Source organism: Mauremys mutica, chromosome 2 (genome assembly GCF_020497125.1).
Source record: "Mauremys mutica isolate MM-2020 ecotype Southern chromosome 2, ASM2049712v1, whole genome shotgun sequence".
Classification (NCBI taxonomy): Eukaryota; Metazoa; Chordata; order Testudines; family Geoemydidae; genus Mauremys; species Mauremys mutica.
The window spans coordinates 147,742,266-147,766,429 of record NC_059073.1 but is presented as its reverse complement, the minus strand read 5'-3'; the positions used below and the strand labels follow the sequence as shown (position 1 = coordinate 147,766,429).

Sequence of the window (24,164 nt, the reverse complement as noted above, 5' to 3'; positions counted from 1 at the left end):
ATTGCGCTGCACAGAAACCGTTGAACGATGGTGCCAAATGTGGACGGAAACACAGGGATTGCTGGGATGTGAAGCGATGCATCACGGGGCGTTGGGACAGGAACCAGAATGACCCGCCCCCTTCCCACAACTCACGGCGCCAGAATGGGAAGAGGTGCTCTGTGGGATAGCTGCCCATAATGCGCCACTCCCAACACCGCTGCAAATGTGGCCACGACAGTTGCCTGGGAGCTGTCAGTGTGGCCAGACTGCAGCGCTTTCCCTACTCAGCTGTACGAAGACAGGTTTAACTCCCAGTGCTTCAAGTGTAGCCAAACCCTAAGTATTTCTAAAGCAGCTTGTCTGCTCAATACCTTGAGGGGGTCGTGCATGGTCCCAGTCTCCACACTGAGTTGGGGGACACACATCAGACCCTCTCCCCCCAAAGACAGTACCCAGTGGTCTTATTTTGTAGTGTCTTTATTCATAAACTAAATTTAAAAACATGTATACAATAGCCTTAAAAATTCTCCCTCCCTAGTCAAATTCCTCCATTCTCAAAGAGCTGCCTGTGTGCTTTGATCCATGAAAGTCAATGCAGGAGCAGCTCTGCACACAGTCCAGGGTGCTCAAACCCAAAGGAACCTCCTTTCCCTTCCCTCTCCCTCCCCCACCCCCGAATCTCTCTCACACACACACACTGTATTCTCCATCCCCTTCTACTTATGGATGTAGGGCCCTCTCAGCACTGTTGCAGAGGTAGATGGTATATACACTTGGATGCTGCTGTGATCTGGATGCCTGTTCACTCTGTGGGATAAGTCTTTGCACCACTCTGGTAGCTGACTTGATTTAAATTTACAATCAGGAACTTTCTCTGCCCTGCTCCTCTGGAAGGCTGCAGTGCTAGGGCACACCTGCATTTCCAGTGGATCCATCATTTAGCACCAAAGGGAAGAAGTATGGAGCTTGTGACTTTAAAGTTCAGTCAGGTTTGAGCCTTACTGGGACAGCGTGGATTCTTTTATTCCCTGAACAGACCTAGGACAGCCTTCATGCACAAGCCTCTAAAAACGCTACTCAGTTTGTGGGAGGGGGTTGGGTGCACTCAAGCATCCCTGCTAATATAAATGCAGTGGGGCTGCAGAGTGTTTCCTGAAGGAGGAGCTGGGATCCCAGCTCAAAAGAAATCTAGCCAATTTATACTGAACGAGAGTTCACATCGCCTGGGGGGATGGCGGGGGAGTGGAGGCAGAGGGCACAGACCAGCACTGCCTGCTCCGAGCCCCAAAATCCAGGTTCAGCCACAGGCCCCAGAGAAGCCGAGCTTTCTTTTCCCATCCCATGTAAGAACAGTGGAATCGGTCAGGGTCACTGGCTCCTGGCTTGTAAGGGGTGAGTTTATCTGACTCCAGGAACCCCACCACTGTAGTAGCCTCTCACAAAGCAACAACTGCTACATGAGTCAACCTAGCAAAGGAGAAATCAGAGTGGGGACTGGACAGAGAAACTAGCGTACCACAGACTTCTCCTAGTGCACCAGCAGTGGCCTCTTGCCCTTCCCTGGCTGCTGCAAGCCTTTCTGCCTAAGAGGCAGTCGAGGGGATACCTGGCCATGAACTGTCTCCACTGACTCAATCCCTGGAGGAAAATGCAAACAACTGCTGGATTCCAAAGGGCCCCCTTAGGCACTGGCAGCTAAGGCCAGACGGGCCGGGATAGTTGGCATGCAGTGTCTCTTTTCAGAACACTCTCCCGTTTCACAGGATTTTGACACCTCAGAAAAATGCTTTGTTCTGGGTTTGGTGGCTGCCGTCCAGTCAGCAATCAGCCTGTGGCCCAGCTCAGTCATCGTCGTCATCCTCAGCCTCGTCCGTGTCCTGAAAAATGCCTCTGAGGTTCTGGAATGAGAGACGGTTGGCACTACCTGAGAGCTATGTCCATGTCACTGCTGCTCTAAAACCCATTCTCACGGAGTAGGAGTCTGATCCTGCCCAACTGCTAGTTCTGCTTTTCCAAACTCCAGAGCCACCACTTCCCTGCTATGCCTGACTCTCCTTACTGGTAGGCCAGGGCCTCCAAACAGCTCAGCTGGGCTTTTCAAAGTGACACCGCAAGCCAGCGGTACAGGCTGCCCTGCAGCAGTGAGGGAATGCTGGGCTGGAGGCTGGGTGCATTCCTGCTGCAGCCAGGCTGCTGCTGGAGGCACAGCCCCCAGTGGAGCCCTGCACAGGACTGTATTTTTAATGCCACTCCTTGCTTAATTTAAGTATTAAAACCTTTATTTTTTTAAAGGTAAAGTGGCTTTACATTGCTGAAATTCTGTTCGTGACAAACTGATGAGATATTTAGCTTTTTCCTGCAAATTCCCAGTCTGTTTTTTCCCCCCTCCCAATCCCACCAGCAACATTTTACTCACTCCCACTCTTATAGAAGCAGGTCCTGTGGGATCCCAGGTCTGCTGCAGGGCTCTAGCCCACAGCCACACTGGGTCCAGGGCAACCTGCTCTATTTACCCCTCAAATCTAGGGGGAGAGCTTCAAATTTTCTGAGTTACTAAACATTTAAAGGACAGAAGACAGCAAATCATGGCTGGGTTGCAACATCTCCCCAAGCCATGAGCATAGGCCTGGGTAAGCTGACGCAGCAGCAGCAGCTGGCTAACCTGATTGGATTTGTGTGCATGATGCACCAGGTCAAAAAGGAGATCAGGGAGGCAGTACAAGGTCTGGGTTGCTAAGCCCTGCAGTGCTCAGCTCAAAGCTTTGCTGGAGAACTACAGTGACGGACACTAAATAGCCCAAAGAGAATTGTAGCTTCCTGTATAATCCAAAGACAGCCAGTGGCCTGACTTGAATACTACAGGCAATTACTTGGCTGATCTCCTCCTGCTCCACTGCCCCATAGATCTCACTTTACTGGCTGTGAAGCAGAATTTCTGCAAAGGTGGAGGCACAAGCATTTCCCACAGGGTGTGGGAGCGCGTGGGGGGGGGGGGGGCAGTGACCTGGCCTGAAGCCCCAAATCATCTTGGCTTGGGAGGGCAGGTTGGAGTGACACTGCAACCCATTCTGATTAGGAACAGGCTGGCTTCAGTACACCATCCCCGGGGGTTTAATTAGGTGGGATATTTGCATGAAAACGGGATATTTCCTGCTCTGGCTGCTTTTCTGCACCAGGATTAGGGATTAAGGCAGTTTGAGGCCCCTGTCACGCAGATGGCTCACAGGAGCCCAGCACCCAGGCCATCCCCAGCAGTCTGAGTGGGATGGCTGCAAGCTGGCTGGCGCCGTGCCTTTAAGGAAGCCCAGCTGCAGATGTAGCTAGGGCATGGCCCTGACTTTGGTTGCTGGGCCAGCCTGCACCTGGGGGCAGCCATTGTGCTGGGAGGTTGGTGCTGCCTGTTAGGAGACACACACAGCACAGCTGGAAGGGGCGAGGGCTGAAAGCTGGGCGTGTGTAAGGGTCTAACTTGGCTCAATGACTTGTTTGCTCACTGATGGCTGCCTTGGCCTCCCTGCGCTGCAGTACCCATTGCCAGAGAACAGGCCCAGCGGGGCTACCTGGGCAGAACGGTCGCAGGCGTCGTTACTGGTCAAGTGCTGTGCAAAAGCCCAACTCAGAGAGGTCCAAGGGCCAAGATCCAAATGCATCTGATCAGCCCAGAGAGCAGTTCCCGCTCTGGGGCTGTATTGAGTTTTGCTGGACATGTCTACTCTGCACACCGTGGCTGAGGTGTGCTTGGCACTGCCCCGCAAGGGCTACCGCAACCCTCGTAGGTCAGAGGGAAGGGCGGAGAGTGCTGGTCTAGCCAGCATGGCTCAGGAAATCCACCCCCGTTGCACTCCCACCAGGGCTAGCAGCAGCGCTAGTGTGGACTGGCACAGGCTTTACCCACTCTGGGCAGGGGAAGAAGGCCCATGCCCACTCCAACTGCTGCTACCATCCCTGGAGCTGCAACGGTGGGAGGCCTTTGGAAAAAGCTGGAGCAGCCCCAGCTTCAGGGTGCTGATGACATGGCAGGGGCTGCTTGGTGGCTAGGACACGGTCAAGGAGTAGCCCGTGGGCTGGATGCAGGGCGGCTGGGCAGACAAGGTGGGCAGTGAGGGGCAGCAGGAGCCCAGTACAGAGGCTGATGCCCCCTGGTGGTGGAGAGAGGGACGGGAAAGCTGGGAGAGTGAAGCAGATCAGCCCAGAGAGTGAGAGGAGAGAGAAGCCAGGTGCAATGAACGTAGAAGGTGGAAAGGTCGGAGGTGAAAGAGCACAAGGTCAACAGTGCAGCCTCCCCCGGGCAGGGAGACGAGAGGCCCCAGAGGCGCTCGGCAGTGTTACCGCCACCCACCCACCTGGTGGCCGTGGAAGCTGAGCTGGTGCAGCCGATGCCCCGTTAACAAGCCCGATTCCCTGAGCTCCAGGTGCACGTGCTCTACAGTCGATTCATGCGGCATCTGTGGAAGCAGGGAGAGCATTTGCACACAGATTTTGGACCCTGAACTTTGTTTCCCAGGAGTGAGCCTGAGCTTCTCCAGCTCTACACTGCCCTGGGTTGGGGCCCCACCTCGTGAGCTGTACCAGGGTAGATCTAGGGAAGCAGCGACTGGATGGACCCAGTGGTGTCTCCCCCCATGCCTAGAGGCACCTCCCAGCCTTTATACATCTCCTTCCATAGAGGGCTTCAAAAGCACCTCCCACATATTAACGAAGCCTCACAAGAGGGGTCAATAGCAGCAGGCCCGCTGAAGAAACAGGCTCAGAGAGTCCCTGGCAGGGCTGGGAATAGAGCCCAGCTCTCCTGGCTTCCAGCTCAGTGCCTGAGCCACAAGCAGCGCCAGCTGCATCCTGCCCTAGGGCGAACCTGAGCCCATTGGATGGCCCTGTTGAGTTGCCCCTCTGGACAATGGCCAAGCTCCCAGGACAGGCCAGCCGGACTGACCCAGGGCAGAGTCCTGGCCGTCATCTCCCTCTCTAACCCAGGCTCCCTGTGGACCCAGCCCATCTCCTTGCCCCGGCTTTGCCCTGGCCGGGTGCGTACCAGCACGGGCGGTGCACGGAACAGGTAGCTGAAGGGGTAGTAGAGGAAGTTGAGGAAGGAGGCGGCGTAGAGGTCTGCATAGCGCATCAGCTGGTTGGCAAAGAGCGTCTGGCGGGAACCACAGCGGAAGAGGCTGCCCATCTTCCCGTAGCACATGTCCATCTTGTGGGTGAGGTTCTGCAGGAGACAGCAAGTGAGTCAGCATGGCCTGAGGCCCAGCCCTGCCCTGGCTCCCCAGGGAGGAGATGGGGGCCTGGCAGTGGAGGACCCTTTTTTAAATGGAGACTCAGATACAGGACAGACACCGCAACAGAGACATCAAAACCAGCACAGGAGCAGGCTCCAGGGGACTGGCCAACGCTCAGGGCTATGTACCACAAGGCCCAACAAAGTCTAGGGACTCCCTGCCAGGGACCCCCAGACCCTACTGTGTCAGGCCCTGCCTGCTTCCTCCAGTGCTAGCCCCTCCTGGCCAGGAAGCTAAATCACCACCACACAAGAGTCGCTCTTCTGCCTGGCAGAGGTAGCTCAGATTTTGCTGCCCCTTTGGCACCAGCCTGGCACCTACTGTGTTCATTCCTTGTGCCCCTCCATGCAGAGATCAGCTCTGGCCGCAGAGGATTTGGGTGTCTGCTTCTGCAGAGCGGAGCCACAGCACCAGCAAACAGCAGGAGAAGGCACCCAAGCCTTTCTGATGTGGGAAAGGGATCAGGAGGTGAACGCAGGGGCCCCAGCACCAGGCTTGACACCCCCCCCCCCCGTCCCCACCCCCCCGAACGGCAGCTATAGCTAGACACAAGGAAGCAGAGATCATTCTGTGACCCAGCTGGGACCTGCTGTGGGCCAGGAAGCCAGGCCCTGGGGGCTGGGCTGCTGCTCACTGCCCTGGTGGGGGAGCAGGATGATCCAGGAGCACCAGCTGACAGTCTTCCCCTCACATCTGCCTCCCCTCCCACCCCCCGTTGCCAGAGGCATGGAGGGAACAGGAAGCAAGTTTCTGCTCTCTCACTCCTCCAGCTCTTAAAACAAGGCCCCAAAGCCCCTCCCTGAGCCAAGAGCGCTGGGTACCTGGATCTGGCGCTTGATGGAGCTGATGTCCGGACGCTCGCTGCTGCCGCTGTCCAAGGGCCTGAGGAGAGCACAGCACGGCACCAGGGTGAGTGTTGCTGGAGGGGGCAGTCCCAGCCCCTCCAGCCTCCCAGCCGCTCCCTGCACAGTGCTCTGGCCTGAACAAGAGCCAGAAGGGGCCATTGCTACATGCCCACAAGGCGGCCCAGTTAACATCCAGACCTGGGTTGATTCTGCCAAGTGCGTGTCAGATGCCCCAGAGCCCCCCTCATGCCAGGAGGGCATCCCACCCCACCCCCACCTGGGTGTAACTGACACGAGGGACAGGACTGAGGCCCTGCCCCTTTGTGCGCCCCGACTCCGGGACGGGTCACGGTGCAGCCCTCGCTCGGTGCTAACAAGGGGTTGTTGGTTTCCAAGGCTCTGCAAGGGAAAGCATCAGGCCCCCGACAGATTGGCACAGTGTGACGGCAATGAGCAGGCATCAGAGGGCCGGCCTGGCACAGCGAGCGCCTCTCCCAGACCTGGGACCTTCAGGGACACTCCAGCAACAGTTGGAGGCCTTGGGAGGGGGAGAAAGGGTCCCCAAGGAATAGCCCCATTGCAGGGGCCTGCCTGGCTGGCAGAGAGCAGCTGTATGCAGTGCATGGCATTATGGGTATTCTCTGCATCCCAGCGTGTATGTTAGAGCAGCCCCAGCGCGTCTCTTGCTTACAGTGCATGGCCCCAGAACTCAGGGAGCTCCAAAGGGGGTTAAAGCCCCCTCATACCCCTTCCCTGTCGTGCCTCAAGTGCCAGGGCTCAGGCCCTCCGCCATGGGGATGTTCCCTGGAGGGACCTCATGTGCAATCCCAAACACCCAGAACGATGAGCGTGCCCAACCCCTTTCTGCCAGCCCCCAGCTACAGAATATGCCTAGGGAGGCTTTTGCTCAGCCACACCCATTTGAGTGTACCCCGCCCCTCACAGAGCCACACGGTCTGACTTGCAGCTGCATCGCTATGTAAGGGGAGCAGTGTGGAACGGGCGAGGTCACTGCTGGGCAGGTGCCCGCTGGGCTGCCTGCCCAGGGCGTTGCAGAGTCTTGGGAGCCTTGGGGGCTAGCCGGCTCGGTGACCATCGCGCCTCACGTGCGGGGGTGGGGCTGCTTGTGGGGTTTCCCAGTCACAGCTCAAAAACCAGATTTCCCAACACCTTCCCCAGCCACATGACCCTTGGGGGCAGAGCCAAAGGCAGGTTCTCCTTCTACTCCCACCAGGTTAAGGCCTTGTCTAGCCTACAAAATTAAGGCGACCTACAGCCACCGCTGTAATTACTGCAGTTTGTCATGTCCACACTGTCCTCCTTCTACCAGGAGTGCCCGTCCTCACCAGGAGCGCGTGCACTGACAAATGGGGCAGCGTGGGGGGCTGACAGCCTGAGTTGTCAGCCCTGCGCCAGGCTCACCGCTGGAGCCCCCCCCACCCCGAGCTGTCAGCCCCACCCGAGGGCAGGGGGCTCCAGCGGCGAGTCTGGCAGGGGGCTTACAGCCAACAGGTGATGTCAATAATGCAGTGTCTACACTGCCACTGTGTTGCCCTAACTCCAGCGACCTAAGTGCTACGCCTCTCACGGAGGTGGCGTTATTAGCTTGGTGCAGTGGGGGACTTACATTGGCGGGAGCAACGTTGTAGTGTCGACATAAGCTGCCTTATGCTGCCCTAACTCTGGAGTGGAGACCAGGCCTAAGTCAGGTCGGCCTTGGCTGAAAGCAGTGGGGCTGCCCCTGGGATAGAGGAACCAGCCCTGGCTGGAGAGCGCTAGCCCAAGAGGAATGAGTGAGCGTGTACTAATGGGGTGGGGTCTAACCCCACCATTTCGCAACCCTCCCTGCCGTATTCGCATCCAGGCCAGTCTAGAATTCACACTCTCCCCCTCCAGCTGGATTCGCTAGCAACCAAACCTCACGTACGCAATGGGCCCAGCAAATTCAGCGGCAGAGATGGTGACTCTCCGGCACCAGCAATGTGGAGGACAGCGCAGGCGCGCAGAGAGGCCTCAACCTGCTGCCACTGAGTCACTCTGAGCTCACTCCAGGGGGAAGTTGGCCCACAGAGCGTCTGGCCCCTTCCCCCACTGCTGGCTGGCATGCGAGGCGGCCGCTCGCCTTTGCTGTTTCATGGGGAGATGGGGTGCGGCTGCTTCTCTTTCGTTCCAAAGCTGGCAGCGTGACAGGCTTCGTGCTCTCTGACTCACTGGCTAGAGAGCAACAGCTGATCAGTGTCTGCACAGAGCCTGGCACAGTGGGGCCCTGGTCCATGCCTGGGGTTCCCAGGCACTAGCACCGCACAAACAAGGGGGCAGGAAGGGCCACTTTGAAGTGATCCAGCCAGGGCACCCCAGGGAAGTGCTGGCTCATTGCCTAAGGAGGGCCAAGCACTTTGCGGACACAGTGACATAGGCCAACAGAGGATCACTATCCCTGTTGCACAGATGGGGAAACTGAGGCAGCCAGCGAGGAAGGGGCTACACGGTGATTCAGTGGCAGATCTAAGAATAGAACCCAGGAGTCCTGCTCTAACCCACTAGACCCCACTCCCCTCCCAGAGCTGGGAATAGAACCCAGGAGTCCTGGCTCCCAATCCTGGTCTTGATCAGTATTTCTCATTCCCTGTGCAAGGTGCTGCATGGACACAGAACACAGGGCCTGACCCCAGGGAGCTTACAACCTACCAGTGCTCCCTCTCCAACTCTGCTTTCCCTACACTGCCCCAGACACACTGGGGTCTGGTCAGCTCCCGGCATAAGCTCCGCACCAGGGGGTGTTGCTGCTGCCCTTCCCCTTGGTTATTCAGTCAGACAGCCACAGGTTTGCCCCGTTCCAGCTGCAGAGAGAGAAGCTGACATGTTCCCTGCAGCTCTGGGCTCTGCGGCAGGGAGGAACCAAACTGTGGGGCTGGCTCTGGGGTCTGAGCCCCCCGTCAAGCACCAAGTGATCTTCCCCCACCTCTCTGCACTCAGGCTCTGCCACGCAGCTAGAGCTCAGCTTCTCTCCTTCCACTTACTGGTACAGCTCCGCCAGCAGCACGTCCAGGCTCCGCAGCTCCTCGAAGATCTCTGCAAGCAGAAGTGGGCGAGGGGGGAGGCACGGGGGGGGGGGGTTAGCTGGGAGTGACATTCTCTGTCAGTCCTGGCTCCCGATAGCCCCGGCCCACCTGGGGGTCAGATGCGGATCCTTTCCCCAGCTGCATGAAGCTCAGCACAGCTTAGGATCAGTGGAATTGGGGGGGGGGATTGCACCCCAGCACAGGCCAAGGACAGCTGGCCCAGACCCACAGCTGGATGCAGCACTCCCAGGAGCCCATGGTGACAGGATCAACCTCAGCTCAGGCCTTCTCTGGGCTGGCCCATGGCATGAAGCTTCAGAGAGGTGCTTTGCTGTTAGTCTGTACCTGCTCAGGGGTATACGCAGCCCCAGGAGGCAGGCGGGAGGAGGTTCCCCATCGCGGGGGGAGAAAGGGGGAACCAGGCATGGCTCTAATGCTTCCCTCGGCCTGGGCACTGGCTGTAGGGATCCCCAGCAGTTTGCCACCACCACCACCCCCACCAGCCCTGGGCACACCACCCCTGCCCCATACTCCCCCGCCAGGCACCCAGGCCAGGGCGCTCCTCACCGCTCTTCTCTGTCCACACGTGCAGCTCTCGGGCCAGCTCGGGCACCACCAGGAAGGTGCGCCAGCCCTGCCTCTTCTTGGACTTGAGGATGTCCCCGAAGATGTGGTCCCCGATGTAGAGGATGTCCTTGCCCTTCACCCCCAGGAGGTCGCACACCATGTCCGAGGAGCCTGGGCGAGAGGACCGGAGCTCAGCGCCTGTGGCCTGAGGGCACACTCTGCCCCCAGGAGACCACGTGCTGGGGGAAGGTCCCAGCAGGATTCCTGGGGGCCGGCAGAGCAGCTACAGGCCCTGGGCCAGGGGGCGGGTGGGGCACCAGGCATTACCTCCAGAATAGACAGCGCAGTGCTGGAGGGGTCCGGTGTAGGTCCCGATACGCAGCTTCCCCGTGTCCTGGAAGTAAAGGTAGGGCATTACACTGGGCAGACAGCGAGGAGCCATGCACAGGGGGCTGGATTCTTGAGCACAAGGGGCCCACTCGGCAGGCCCGGGGGTCCCCAGATGAGGGAGGGTCAGGGCCATGCACCCTGCTGGCTGATCCAGGGAGCGGGCGAGGCGCGTGCTGCGTGGGATCCAGTCCAATGCCATTCAGTGACTCAGACAATGGCGCCAGGGTGGAAGGGACGGAGAAAGCAGCCCTCAGGGAGTGGTTGGAGGGGCCAGGATGGAGACAGAGGCCTTTGCTGCACCCCATGCATGGCAGAAGCCAGATAGTGCAGGAAGGGCACTAAGGCGAGGGCTGGAAGCACCCACAGCAGAGCACAAGCCATTTCAAACCCATCCAACGCCCCAGCCTAACCAGCCAGCACGTGGAATTCCAGCTCCAATGCCCAGCTGGCTAATCCATGGGCATGACTAACATTTGCAGCTATGCCAGCTAATCTCATGCTTCAGGGCACAGAAACTGACCCCTTGCAGAGGTCAGGCAAGTGCCGCCCGCTTCCCACAGTGCTCGGTAGGGCGTTCTCTTTGCCTCTGGAGCAGCAGAACCAGGACTGTGGGGTAACCAGACCCGTGCTCTGCTCCAGTCTTGCACTGCCAGCAGGCCCTGTCTGGCTTTCCGGGGAAGTCACTGCAGTGGGGGCCCTACCGTGTTGACCTGCCGCAGGACGGTCCCCTCGGCGAAGAAGAGCGGCTTGCGCGTGTCCACGACAATCAGGTCAAAGTAGGAGCGCCATGGGCGCTGGACCTGCAGGAAGACACCTGGTCAGGGGCCCGGCGGACGCACCCTTCAAAATCGCAGCTCAGGCTGCTCCCAGGTCTGGGCCCACTCGGTCAGAGACAGACTTCCCGCCCCACATCGCGAGCACTCGGTTTTCCTGCAGCCAATCCCAGCCTTGCAACCAGTGTCCAGGAGCAGCGGTCAGATACCACGGTGATGGCCAGATCTCCCAGTCCACCTCGAGAGCCACAGCCCAGGAGCCATCCCCCCTCCCCCGCAGTTCCCCCTTGGTTTGTCCAGACTCACCTTGTCTCCCGGGTCAAAGGTGAAGAGGTACGTCATTATCGCCTGCCAAAGACACAAGCGTGGAGTTGGCATCAGCTGCGCTGGCACAAGACGCTCTGCTTAGGGGCAGCGGATGAACGGCACTCAGAATACAGGCACTGAAAGCCGGGCTGGCTGACGGGGGCCCGGCCCTTCCCAAGGGAGTGGGGAGCGCACAGCAATGCTGTGATCACACAACGGCTGCCCAGCCTGGCACCAGCCCCACACAGGGGGCCCTGGGTACACCTCACTTACTGCCCCCAGGCCTCGAGTCTAGCTCCGTCCTGCACAGCATGGGGTGCAGCAGGACCTTTGCTGGGATCACTGAGCATCTGGCACTGGGGGACCTTCAGTCCCTCCTGTGCTCTGCTGGTGGCTCGCCACAGCTGGCTCTGCTGAAACGCTTTGGGTTAATGCTGGTCACTGGCTTGGAGACAGGTCTGTGCTATACAGAGGGTCTGGCTTGTCCCTTCCACTCCGACTCAGAGACAGGCATGGCTGCTAGGGGTCACTTTCTGATTTTTAAAGCAGCGTGGCTCTTAATTGGGGCCAGGCCAAGCCCCAGAGGCCCCCCCCCCCATGGCGAAACCGGGCTGCATGTGCTGGGAGCTAGCGACCCAGAGACAACCACAGGGCCCCATCCCCTTTCTGTTTGTTGCAGGCGAGCCCTGATGCTGTCTGACAAGGGAGATGACGCAGCCCCCCCAACACCCCCCCAGGGGAACCACCTTTGTCAGGTGCTCTCCGCCCACCCCATGCATGTATTTCAGCTTGGGTGCTCAAGGTGCCCCCCACCAGCAGAGTGCCGCAGACCCACAGGTGGGGCAGGGAGGCTGGGGCAAACGGCTTTGGCTCCGGCTCAGAGCACAGGCCTCGTTGGGACCCAGGGGGAGGGCTGGGTACTCACATCTGTGTAGTTGTAATTGCTGTTGGTGGCCAGAAAAACCTTCCCCGCTTCCTTCATGCGGCTCAGCAGCAGGGGCACACGGGGCTGCGCAGAACGAGATCCATGCAAGGGGCTGGCTTTGCGGGCCCAGGCAAGGGGGGCTGGGGCCTAGGACCAGCACTAGCTGGGGGAGTGCGTCCACAGAGCTGGAGGAGCAGGGTTCCTGGCCCGGCTCGCTCACCACTGGGGAATGCAGTAACCTGGGAAGGGCAGCTGGGCGGGGAGGGGGGTCGTCGGCCAGGGGTGCCCCCACTCACACAGTAGGGGGATGGCTTTGCTCATCTCCCCCGCACACAGGAAGGGAGCCTGAGAGAGATCTCAGTGTGGGAAGGGAGGGAGCCAGTCTGATCCCAGGGGCTGGGGGAGCAGGACAGGTTTGGGAACCATGCCGGCCATAGAGCCCAGGGGAGGGGATGCCCAGGAAGGATGCATGGGGGCCGTGTCGACCCTGCAGGGCCTGGGTGTGATGCCCCTCTAGTCCCGTTTGGGGGGTGGGGGAGCAGCCATTCCAAGTTGGGGATGCAACACTCACGTCTTTCACCACGAACTTCTCCAAGTTCTCCAGCGTCTTCTCCTTCAGGCAGCCCTGGGCAAGCGCAGGGAGAGGGGGCAGGTCACAATAGCTGCCATCTGCCCCCGGGGGGTGTTTGCCCCTTCCCCTGCCATGGGGCATGGGTGACCCTTCTTATGCCAGGAAATGGACCGAGGCCCCAACTCCAACTTCGTGTGCCCCCTCCCCCCCCGCCCCGGTGCCCCCACAGCAGCACCCGGATGGCAGTGCCGTGGAGCCGCGCCTGGCCGGGCCACATCCCCGCCCATCACACGCTGTGTGTGTCGCAGCCCGGGCGCTGAGGCCGGTGTTAGACCCTCCCTCCGCTCCCGGGGCACTGCCCAGTGCCCCATGCTGCAGGACAGAGCCAGCCCCCATTGTACGGTGTAGGCCCGTGCCCTCGGGAGGAGCACAACTTCATGGGAGAGAGGACAGCACCCGGAGCCCCCTCACTGGGGCAGGCATGTGCTCCCAGCCGGCATCTGATCACCCAGCTAGTCCCTTCCAGTCAGTGCTTCGTTTGTAACGAACGCAGGGCCAGGGCTCCGGACTGCCACAAATAAAGCCCTGGTTCCGATGCGGTAACTCACCTTGCTCATTTGGGGCCGGGACTCCACACTTGCCACTCAGGACACACCGTGCAGGGCAATGGGCTGAACCGGGCTGCGCCCAAACCCACAGCTGGAGCCCATGGGCCAGAGGCAGCAGCCCGGCCAGGTGAGCCAGACGGGCACCTCCCTGTGGCTGAGCCGGTCCCATCAGGGAATCACCTCTCCTGGCAAAGCCACTGGGAGCCCCCTCAAACCGGTCCCATCTGCACGGGGAGCAGAGCGTCCTGGGGAGGACGCTGCTGGTGGGGTCTGTGCATCCCGGGGCCCAGCCTGTCCATTAGGGGTGGGATCACACAGCTGAGCTGCCAGTTTTCCTGGGCTGGGCATCAGCCTCCCATGCGGCCACACAGTGCCTCTGACTTGGCTCAAAGAGCCAATCGGGAGCCCCCACCCTCACATGCGCTCCAGCATCCTCTGCACAAACACCGGCAAGCCCCACGCTGCCTGGGGCACTGTCTGGACTGGAGACCATGTCCTGGTGTCACCAAGATCAAACCTCATGTCACCCCCACACACCCCAGCTACAGACGGGAGCAAGCAGGTGTAGCCCACGGCAGTAACTTGCCATGTTGCATTGGCTAAGCCTGCTTGGAACCGGTTTTGGTGGATTTACACTGGGATTTTAAACTGATTCCAGTGCAAGCTTCCCAATGCAGACCAGGCCTCCCAGCCCACCGAGGGGTTCCCAGGCAGCGACCAACCAACCGAGAGATGCACGTGGTCCATGGCCTCGCGCACGTCCTGGAAGATGCTGCGGAATGACATGAAGAGGTTGCCATGTTTGTAGCCCGTGTCACAGCTGGGAAAGTGAGGAGAGAAAATGGTCAGTGGGGAACGGAGAGGGGCACTGGGCTGGGGGACTTTGAGTGGGGCAGGGGGAGGTGCAGCTGGGATGGCAGCCAAGGCGCTCCTAGACGCCCCAGGGAAGGGGGGAATTGCTGCCCTAGGCCCCCCAGACAGACAGTTCCCCTGCGAGCAAAATGCTTCTTCCCCACCACACCCAGCAAAGGGAAACCCAGGGCTGGTGTGTGCCCCTGCCAGGCCCCAGAGCAGCCAGGCACTTCCCACAGCAGCCCCGGGGGTTGGGAGTTTTGGGGGTTCGTCTCAGACACAGGCACCCAGGTGGACCGGAGTCTCAGTGGGAGAAGATTGGGCTGCCTGTCGGGCAGGGGGGAAGCAGGGTGGCGTGACAGCTTGCCCACTGGCCACCTGGCATCTGCTACTGCCAGGCCCCAGGGCTCTCGCTCTGGCAATCAGCAGGGACGTTGAACCTCCCAAACCTGCCAGCATCCCTGGCCCTGGGGACACCATCCCAAGTCCCAAGGAAAGCTCCGCTCAGAGCCAAACCCAGCCGGTCTTTGGCAGAGCGTCTGGAGCTTTCCCAGCCTGCTGCAGAGATGGCAGGACCCAGCCGGGCTGCTGAGTGCAGGGATCAGCAGGACGCCCCCCAACACACGCCTCAAATCCTCAGCGTGCCGCGAGGCAGGGGCTCTCACTTGACGTATCTGGAGCAGTTGGTAAAGAAATCCACCAGGCAGGCGTAGAGATAGGTCTCTGCCAAGGGAAAGGGAGGGCAGGTCAGCAAGGCAGCTGCCTCAGAGACAGCAGGCTCTGGGAGAGGGGCCCTGGGAGCTGCGGGTGTGGCCCAGGCATACAGCCACTAGCCTAGGACATGGGTTCAAGCCCTGCTCTGCCACAGATACCCCCGCCCCCGGGCCAGTCACTTAGCCTCTCTGGGTCTCCGAGCCCAGCTGTCACCTGCATGGCCCTGGCACAATTGGGGGTGGGGGGGTGGTAAACGCATTCGGGTGAGATGCTCAGATACTGGAGGGCAGACAGGTACCAGAGAGAGGCGAGGATCCTGGTGAGTGAGGGGGGCCCCAGGGGAAAAGGGGGGTGAATTTTACAGCAGCGATGCCCCCTGCACGGGGGGGGGGAGGCCGTAGCCCTGCGTACCTGTGAGGTTGAAGAGCGTGTTGAGAATGTGAAATCGCTTCATATCGTCCCGCTGAATGAACTTGTTGGGGTAATAATTCCAGATCTCAGCCCTGGAGGGGGAGACAAACCCGTGTGAGGGGCTGGGGGGGGGCACTGGCTGAGTGAGGGCCAGGGCAGAGCTGCCAGAGAGGGAAGAGCAGAGGCAGAGCTCAGCTGTGATGAATCCTGCAGGGATTTTCCCACAGAGGCTGCTGGACACAGACGACCCTGGGGTTCTCTCTAGCTTCCAGCCTGCAATACCCAGTGTTACCACAAGCTGGCACCCTAAGTCCAGGCCTCCTGCCCTGCATAGGCCAGCTCCCGGGTGTCCTCTGCACACACACACAGCACCACGAAGAGCCAGCTGCATCCCCCCTAAGCCACACGCTTGTCTGCACGGCCCCGTGCGACATCCCAGCAGCACCCACAGCAGGGAGCCGGCCAGTCTGCAATGCCCACCTAGCTCCCTGCAAGGAGCCCAGCGGTCACAGGCCAAGAGCATTGATTGGCTGCTCCTGCACGGCAAAGAGAACAAAAACTATGTTATAAAGGAGGGGTGGGCAAACTATGGCCCGCAGGCCACACCCGGCTCGCTAGCCAATTTAACCCAGCCCTGGAGCTCCAGCTGCGGAGCAGGGTCGGGGGCCACTCCATGCACCATGGCTCCCGGAAGCAGCCGCATGTCCCCCCTACGGCTCCTACGTTTAGGGGCAGCCAGGAGGCTCCGCGCGCTGCCCCGTCTGCAGGAACCATCCCTGCAGCTCCCATTGGCCATGAACTGCAGCAAATGGGAGCTGCAGGGGCAGCACCTGTGCACGGGGCTGCACGCAGAGCCACCTGGCCATGCCAGAGCTGGAGGGGGGACATGCTGCTGCTTCCGGGAGCTGCTTGAGGTAAGCACAGCCCAGAGCCTGCACCCTGACCCCTCCTGTGCCCCTGCCCCAGCCCTGATCCCCCTCCTCCACCCTAAACCCCTCAGCCCCACCCCAGAACCTGCACCCCCAGCTGAAGCCCTCACCCCTCCCCCGCACCCCAGCCCTCTGCCCCAGCCCGGAGCCCAAGCCTGCACCCTGAACTCCTCTTTTCTGGCCCCACCCCAGAGCCCTCACCCCCTCCTGAACCCCAACCCCAATTCTGTGAGCATTCATGGCCCGCCATACGATTTCCATCCCCAGGTGTGGCCCTCGGGCCAAAAAGTTTGCCCACCCCTGCTATAAAGCATGAGAATGGGACACCCCCCTGCACCCCAATCAACACTGACAGCATCCCTCCCTGCCCCATTGACACTGACACCGTGCCCCCCACCTGCTGACGGGGTGCCCCAGGATGATCAGCGAGGGCACGCAGGGCTGCACTATTTATACGCTACAATGCAGGGCATTCGCTGGCCCCTTTCCCACCAAAGGACCCCACCTCCCCAAATCCTACTTGCATCTGGTCTGATTCTCGACCTGCTGCCTGCCCCATGGGGGACCAGCACTTCTGCCCCCTCCAGAGATCTAGCCCCATGGCCGGCCGGGCTCAGACAGGCCCCTGAGATGATGCTCCCCGGCTGGGCCTTTTGTCCCGAGCTGCACTGCCCAAACCTCGGGAGTTTTCCAGATAAACCCAGCGCAACGTGAGTCCCTCAGCATGAGGCTTCCTCCCTTTCCAGGAAGGGGACGACCTTCCCCGTGCCCTTCCCTGGAATGTCTCCCCGGAGCGCCCGGGGGGGGAGGGATATACACCACATTCCTACGTGTTTCCCTAAATCTCCTGCATGTTTCCACTGCCCCCCAAAGCCGGTGGCTCAGCTGTGCTCACAGCTGCCCAGTCACTCAGGCTGTGGGGATGGAAGGTAACAATCACCCCTGGCCCTGTGTCTGGTTGGAAAGAAAACACGCTGGCTAAAAATATCCCCTGCCTGGCAAGCAATGGAACTGCTGGTCCGGTTGTGCCCAGCTGCTGCACCGCCCCAGACCCCCGCCTGGGCAGAGACTGAGACAGCTCCTTGTGGGGCACAGCCCCCCATCTGGGAGCATGCGGCTCTCCCCCAGTCTGCCCCAGTGCTTCCCAACGCAGCCACAAGGGAGCTGATGGCACAGCCATCTCCCCGCGGAAGCAGAGATGGCCAGGCCAGGAGATAGGCAAAGAATCCTAGAATCTCAGGGTTGGAAGGGCCCTCAGGAGGTATCTAGTCCAACCCCCTGCTCAAAGCTGTGACCAAGGGCAGGGCAGAGCCAGGCCCCTCAGATCTCCCCTCTCCAGTGCAAGAGGGGTTCTGGGGCAGGGGAGCAAGGGTGGACTGGGGCCAGCCCTATGCCCTGATGCACCCCCAGTGCCAGCCTCAGCACTGGGGTGAATTTGCCCCTGGCGAGTAGCCCCAGCCTACCCCACCTCCCCTTGCGGTTCAGGGGCAGCTCCTCCAGGGATGAGTGCCGGGCTGCAGGGGAGGCGCAGCCCCGGGACGCTGGAAAAGGCCGTGTTTATAAAGATGAAGTGCTGGGCCGGCAGCAGGCTGGTGTTGTTGCGCTTTATTTAGAACCATGACAGCAGGCTGGAGACATCCCTCCGCCCCAACCTGGTTCGCCCCCTACCTCCTGGGAGCAATTTGCAGGCTGCCAGCCTGTCGTTATGCCCAGGATCAGAGCACTGGCAGCAATCCCAGGAGCGCAAGGATGGCCCACTGGTTAGGGGCTGGTCTGCGAGACGAGGCAAAGTCACTTGGGTGCTCTGTGCCTCCGTTTTCCCTCTGTCCAATGGGAGACCAGCCCTGCCCTGCCTCCCAGGGCTGGGTGAGGATAAATGCATTAAAGCCTGGGGTGTTCAGAGGCCAAGGTGACGGGGGCCCCAGAAATACCTTCACTAGGTTTTGTACAGCAGGGTCCCCCTCCAGTTGCGCTGCCAGGGGAAGGACATGGGGGTGGGCCTAGCATCTCTGGAGAGGTCAGAGCAGGCGGGTTTGTCAGGGACGGGAGCCATTGCAGCCCACAGAGCCTGAATCAGACCCTTCCAGCATGGTCAGTGCCAGACACAGGGGCAAGCCCCACTCCGTGACGCAAGGGCAACTTGGAGACCGACCCCTGCAAGGCCCTTTCTCCTCTCCCCCAAAGCAGCAAACCAGGGAGCCAGCTCCAGGGTCCTCCATGCCCTCCCCAATGCCACCCGCCCTGCTGTCCCCCTCCCCCTCTGACGCAGGAGCAACGGAGACAAGGGCAAGGAGCGAACAAACCACCCGGGGGCAACAGGTGCATTTGGTTCCCAGCCCCCTCCCTGGGCAGGGCTGATTCCTGGCACTCGTAGGGCCCCGCTGTGCAGCCAGGCCAGGTACCCACCAGCAGACACTGGGCAGTGCAGGCTGAGAGCAAGAGAGCCCGAGAAGGAACCCAAAGGCCTGTCTGTGCCCAGCAGCCTCCGTCATGCAGCTCCTGGGAGGGGAGAGGAGGCCCAGATGCTGCTGTCTTGACAGTGCCCCTGGTCTCACTCCAGCTCCTAGACATGCAGCTGAGCGCTGGGTCGTCCCTCATTGCCCTCCCCTGCCCCCCAGCCTTCCCTTAACTGCAGGGCATGCGCGCTAATCCCTCAGCACCGGGTGGCAGGACCGAGCAGCTGCCTCAGGAGCCTGGCCAGGAATAGCTCTTATCCAGCAGGGGCCTGGCCCAGCGCAGCAGGACGATTCAGCCCTGGGATCAAGTGTCCACAATAGGAGGAAATCTAATAGGGGCCGTTGCAAGGCAGACGCCTCTGGACAGTGCAGAGGTCGTGGGGAGGGAGTTGGTGGGTGGCAGTGGAGGATACGCAGAGCCTGAGGCTGCACTGGCAATGCCAAGGGGCCGAATGCCCTCGCCACCTCACAGGTCACTATGCCCAGCGGGCACTCAGCCCTCAGCTGGATCAGGGCCCAGTCTGCTGCTTCCGCTGGACTGAAGGAGAGGGAGGAGGTCAGAGGAGCCCGGGGTCCCGATGGGATAGGGAGACTCAGGAGGGAAACACTGCCACGTATCTGCACTCGGGAGCCCATGGACTCAGCACGGGAAGAGCTCCGCCGGGCACGGGGGGTTGCTCCAGAGTCTCCCGGGGCTCCCGCCCCACCCCAGGGCTGTGTCCGCACCAGCCAGCCTGCTGGGCTGGCAAGAGGAGCAGCGAAGGCACCTACCCCTTGAGGAAGCGGAAGCCGTGGGCGCAGACCAGCAGGTTCCCATGGGAGTCAACCTTCAGCAGGTTCCCGTACTGAGCGTCAAACACCAAGCCCCTGCAGGGGGGAAAGGAGAGTGTCCGGGGGCGGGGGGAGCCCCGTTCAGAGAGCAACCAGCTCTAGGAGCTGCTATAACCTCCCGGGCGGCGCCAGCCCGCCGACCCTCCACGCAGGGGAATTCAGTCCCAGCAGCAGAGCTGTGTCCGAAGCAGAGGGCTGGGCTCCGCTGGCGTGGCAGTGTCTGAGCGGCAGGGCCTTGGGTTCTGAAGCGCTGTGACCTGGGGGGGGGGACAATGACAGCCCCCCCCCCTTGCCCATCCCTCGTCACCTGGTGGCTTGACTGACTCCACAGGCCTCAGGAAACCACTCAGGCCCTTGGCTGAACGGTGCCACCAAAACGGCGTCTTCTGTCCGCATTGATGTCACCCCACTAGTGTCACTGGGTTTACACCTGGGACCAATTGGGCCCAACCCATCATGTTCTGTGCCTTGTGTTTACACCTGGGCATGGGGGTGCCAACTTGGAATGGCAGCAACAGGCCCCCGCTTGGCATGGGGGTAAGTGACAAGGCAGGGTGGCAACAGACAGGGCCCAAGCCCCCTGGGAACAATGGAGGTTCCCCCATCTCCCCCTCCCCATGACGAACAAGGGGAAACCCCCCACCCCCCGACTGGAGCTCCCGGGCACTGAGCAACACAGCCCCTGGCCATTCACTCCAGAGGATGATACCCAGGGAGCCCGGCTTGACTCTCAGATCCAAGGCGGCAAATAGCCACCAAGTGGTGTAAACCAAACCCCTTTGACCTGGGGGTGTTCAGACACCACGAGCCTGGTGCACTGGGGAAGGAGGGGCACTTTAAAGCGTCACTGCCCCCCCCCAAGCAGTCGGTGGGGCTCGCTAGGGGACAGCCCGGAGCGGCTGGGGGCGGGGGGCAGCGCTCACCTGGTGGGGAAGGTCGGGTCATACTGGTACTTCAGGATCTCGTGGGGGTACCCAATGGAGACCAGCCAGTCCAGCAGCAGCTCGAAGGCCAACTCCTCGTAATCTGGGGACTTGTACACTGCGGGCGGGGGGAGGGAAGAGAAGAGGAGCACAAGCCAGAGCTCCAGCAGCCGGCGGGGGGAACCCTCCCCCCAGACCAAGGGAATCGGGCCCAGGGCTGCCTCCCCCAAAGACCCCAGGCTGTAGGGACACCCCGGGGGAGGGGCGCGGGGTTACAGCACTGGTATGCTGCAGACAGCGTAACCAGCACGAGCCCCACTGGGGCGGCAAATGGAACCTGCCTTTGGAATGTGGGGAGCCCCTGGCACTCGCGCCCCATCCCCACCGGGGCATGGCCCATATGGGGCCAGCTAGCCGGTATATGCCAGCGGCAGCCTTAGAACTAACTAGGGTCTAGCCCCTGCTCCCATCCAAGCCGATGGCCAGAACTTGGTGTGAATCCAGAGCTGCGCCGGGGCCGAGGGGAAGGTTACTCTGGATTTCTGGGAACAAGACGGGGGGCTCAGCAGGCAGCCACTACAGACAGTCCTGGGCCCCGCACCAAACGAGGGGAAGCCAGCAGAACCCCCAAACCAGTGGTAAAGCCACCAGGCCAAACTGTTGGTACCCCAGATACAGGCCAGAACCACACAGACCAAACCACGGACCAGGCAGGTGAGCTTGGTGCCTACCCAGAATTCTTCCTGGGCCCATCGACTGGATCCCATGGTGCCACCCAGCTCCTCACGGGCCAGGCCAGAAGTGGGCCCTGCCCTATAGGAACCCCACCCCTCCTCCCGGCCCAGAACTCACTCGCCAGCGTATAGTCCATATCGAAGCCAAAGCACCTGATCTTCTCCAGAGCCAGGCTGCGGTTCACAAAGATCCTGGAAGGAAAATGACAGCAGAGGGTGAATGGGGGGCAGCCCTGCTTCCCCAGGGCTCTCGCTCTCTAGCTGGCACTGCCCTCCTTTAATACCAACGCCCCCCACCTGGCACCCCCTCCAGCTCACCCTCCCCCTTTGTTCAAGCAGCCCCTGGGAGAACCACAGTTTGCCACCCCCAAAGAGATGTTCCTGCCCCCTGCCCCAAGTTCACCACCCATCCCGCTGGGCTGTATCTCTGGAGGGGAGCTGGGCCGAGGCTTTGAAGGGGAATGCTGGTGAGCGCCTGGTCACGCCAGCGCTGCTCCGGGCAGGCTGGCCCTGGGTTTGCCATCACAGGGATATTAGCTGGGACCTGCATTTGTCCTTCCCTCACCTCCAGCCCAGGGCGATTTAGCTGCTGGTGACTGACAGAAACAGACAGTCTCCTCTCTGCACCCACCTGCCCACAGCCTGCCAGGATGCTGGGGCTGGTAACACAGCCATGCCCCACTCAGACGCACCCTGTGCACACAGGCTTGCTGCCATGGGCTCCCCTAGCCTCATGAGCAGCCAGCCCTTCCCACAGCTCCTGCAGCACAGACAGGATCTGCTCTTGGGAAGGAACAAGAGCTGGCCCGGGGAGCCACCAGCCGGGGGGAGCCAGGACTGGCACTGTGGAGAGGGAGCACAGCTGGTGTCCGGGAACCCCAGCAGGGTGCAACACTCCAAAGCTATCATCTGGGGAGGAGCGACTGAACGAGTCCAGCAGAGACATCAAGGGTCAAACTCACCACAGAAGGGTCACCTAACCCCAGGGCCGGAACCCGTCCTGCACCTGGCAGGAGGGCTGGGCAGTTTAGCCTAGCGGGTACAGCACTAGACTGGGGCTCAGGAGACCTAGATATTATTCTTGGCTCTGCCATGGGCCTGTTGGGTGACCTTGGGCAACTCCTGTCACTGCCCCATGCCTCAGTTTCCCCATCCGTAGGGTGGGAATGCTGCTGCTGGCAATAAGAGCTGGGTGTTGTTATTGAGGCGTGAGATTTCCAAAACAGCTAATGGACTTCAGAGGACAGGTGCAGCCTCCACTCTTCAGTCCCTTTGAAAACCCAGCATCAGCGCCCCGGGACAGGGGGACGGTCCAGGGACCAGGAACCTGACATCCAACTAGAGCAGCTGCCACCCCAGCCACTGCCCTCGCCAGGAGATGTAGAGGGAAGCAGCTGCACGGGGGCAGATTTCCTTAGGGCAGCGTAAAGGAGCTGGGTGGGCAGCTGGAACCTGCCCTAGAGACTCAGAGAAGCCCAGGGCCAGGGGGCTGATGGACCTGGGGCCTCTGGAGGGAACAGCAGGAGCAACTACAGCCTGAGCTAACGAGCCAGGGCTGGAATAGCCTCGTGCTCTGTAGCCAGGCAGAGTGGACCTGGAGCTGGGAGCTGCTGGGTCTCTGGCTCCCAGCAGAGTTGAAGGGAATCAACCAACGTGTTCATAGGGAGCAGGATGGCGTGAAGAGGCAAGAATCAGGCCACTCTAAGGAGAAAGGAGGGGGGGCCCTAAATCAGAGCCTCCTGCACCACAAGGTGTTCAGAAGACACGCCCCTCCCCAGAGGCAGCTGCATGAGGACAGGCCCAGGGGCAAGAGGCGACCAAGGCAGCATATCTGGAAGCTGTTGCCAGATCCCAGCTTTCGATGGCTGCTGCCACAAGAGCGTTGCACAGCCAGCGGCCACAAACCCTCGTGTCACCCTCCTCGCCAGCACAACAGGAGCCGAGCTGCGCTGGGCATTGATGGAAAACAATGGGGTTTGGGGGAAGCTTCCTGCTCACTCTGCAGATTTCCCCTCTCCCCCTGGGCGTGTGGAGGAGGTGTTCACTTCGCATTTGGCTCTGATCTGCAGGGGCAAAGGATCAGACAGAGAGCTGGTGAGTAGTGCAAAGGAGCATGTCTGCTCCATGGAGGGCAGGGTGGGCGCTGCTGATGCCTTTTATGGCCAGACATCAATTCTTGGCAAAATCATGGAAAGTTTATTAAGGGATACAATCAATAAAGATTAGGCACACAATTAATGCCAATCAACATGGGTTTATGAGAAATAAGTCTTGTGAGCTTTTCTATTTTTTAAACGAGTTCACAGGTTTGGTTGATAAAGGTCACTCTATCAGTAGAATAGATTATCTTTGTAAGATATTTAACCAAGTCCCACTTGACATTCTGATATAAACATTTTAGCACTGGAGAGAACCAACGCAGCCCATGTTAAATAGATTAAAAACTGGCTTACTGATAGATCTCAAAAGTAATTGTAAATAGGAAATTGTCTAATGGGGATGCCATAGGCATCTGCTCTTGGCCCACTGCAATTCAAAATCTTTATTAATGTTCCAGAAAAAGACAATCATGGCTTGTAAAGTTTACAGAGGACACAAACTGGTGGATCAGTAAATAATGATGGGGACAGATTAAACAGACTGTATACAGATTATACAGATTATACCCATGAAGTGGGTTTTAGCCCACGAAAGCTTATGCTCAAATAAATTTGTTAGTCTCTAAGGTGCCACAGGTACTTCTTGTTCTTTTTGCTGATACAGACTAACACAGCTACCACTCTGAAAACAGACTGTACTGGATTACTTAATAAAATGGGCTCCTTTGAACAACCTTGGTTTTAATATAGCCAAATGCAAGGTCATGTACCTCTGAACAAGAACGCAAGTCCAACTGATTATCTACCAGGACTCCTACGTCCTTTTCAGTGTCACTGCACTCCATCAGTTTGCAAGGTTATGAGGTGATTTAATCCCACTCTAAGTGCTTACATGAGAAAAAGATCTGAT

General features: G+C 59.9%; 1 protein-coding gene across 3 annotated transcripts in view; it reads right to left on the bottom strand.

The window, feature by feature from the left end:
• Positions 1 to 310: 310 nt before the first annotated feature.
• LOC123362543 (cytosolic purine 5'-nucleotidase-like) overlaps positions 311 to 24,164 on the bottom strand; it is a 39,458-nt gene continuing 15,604 nt past the window's right edge. For 2 of the 3 annotated variants that reach the window (XM_045002913.1, XM_045002914.1), the window contains exons 2-18: positions 21,274 to 21,347; positions 20,422 to 20,539; positions 19,439 to 19,534; positions 15,283 to 15,374; positions 14,823 to 14,880; positions 14,032 to 14,125; positions 12,698 to 12,751; positions 12,127 to 12,210; positions 11,202 to 11,243; positions 10,824 to 10,922; positions 10,060 to 10,126; positions 9,733 to 9,903; positions 9,124 to 9,175; positions 6,080 to 6,140; positions 5,012 to 5,188; positions 4,326 to 4,427; positions 311 to 1,880 (exon numbers count right to left, since the gene is read on the bottom strand). In XM_045002913.1, coding sequence (XP_044858848.1) covers positions 1,824 to 1,880; positions 4,326 to 4,427; positions 5,012 to 5,188; positions 6,080 to 6,140; positions 9,124 to 9,175; positions 9,733 to 9,903; positions 10,060 to 10,126; positions 10,824 to 10,922; positions 11,202 to 11,243; positions 12,127 to 12,210; positions 12,698 to 12,751; positions 14,032 to 14,125; positions 14,823 to 14,880; positions 15,283 to 15,374; positions 19,439 to 19,534; positions 20,422 to 20,539; positions 21,274 to 21,347 — 1,498 coding nt within the window. In that variant the 3' untranslated portion in view covers positions 311 to 1,823. Of the gene's footprint in view, positions 1,881 to 4,325; positions 4,428 to 5,011; positions 5,189 to 6,079; positions 6,141 to 9,123; positions 9,176 to 9,732; positions 9,904 to 10,059; positions 10,127 to 10,823; positions 10,923 to 11,201; positions 11,244 to 12,126; positions 12,211 to 12,697; positions 12,752 to 14,031; positions 14,126 to 14,822; positions 14,881 to 15,282; positions 15,375 to 19,438; positions 19,535 to 20,421; positions 20,540 to 21,273; positions 21,348 to 23,153; positions 23,219 to 24,164 lie in introns of all 3 variants that reach the window. The other variant, XM_045002915.1, reaches the window with a different exon arrangement.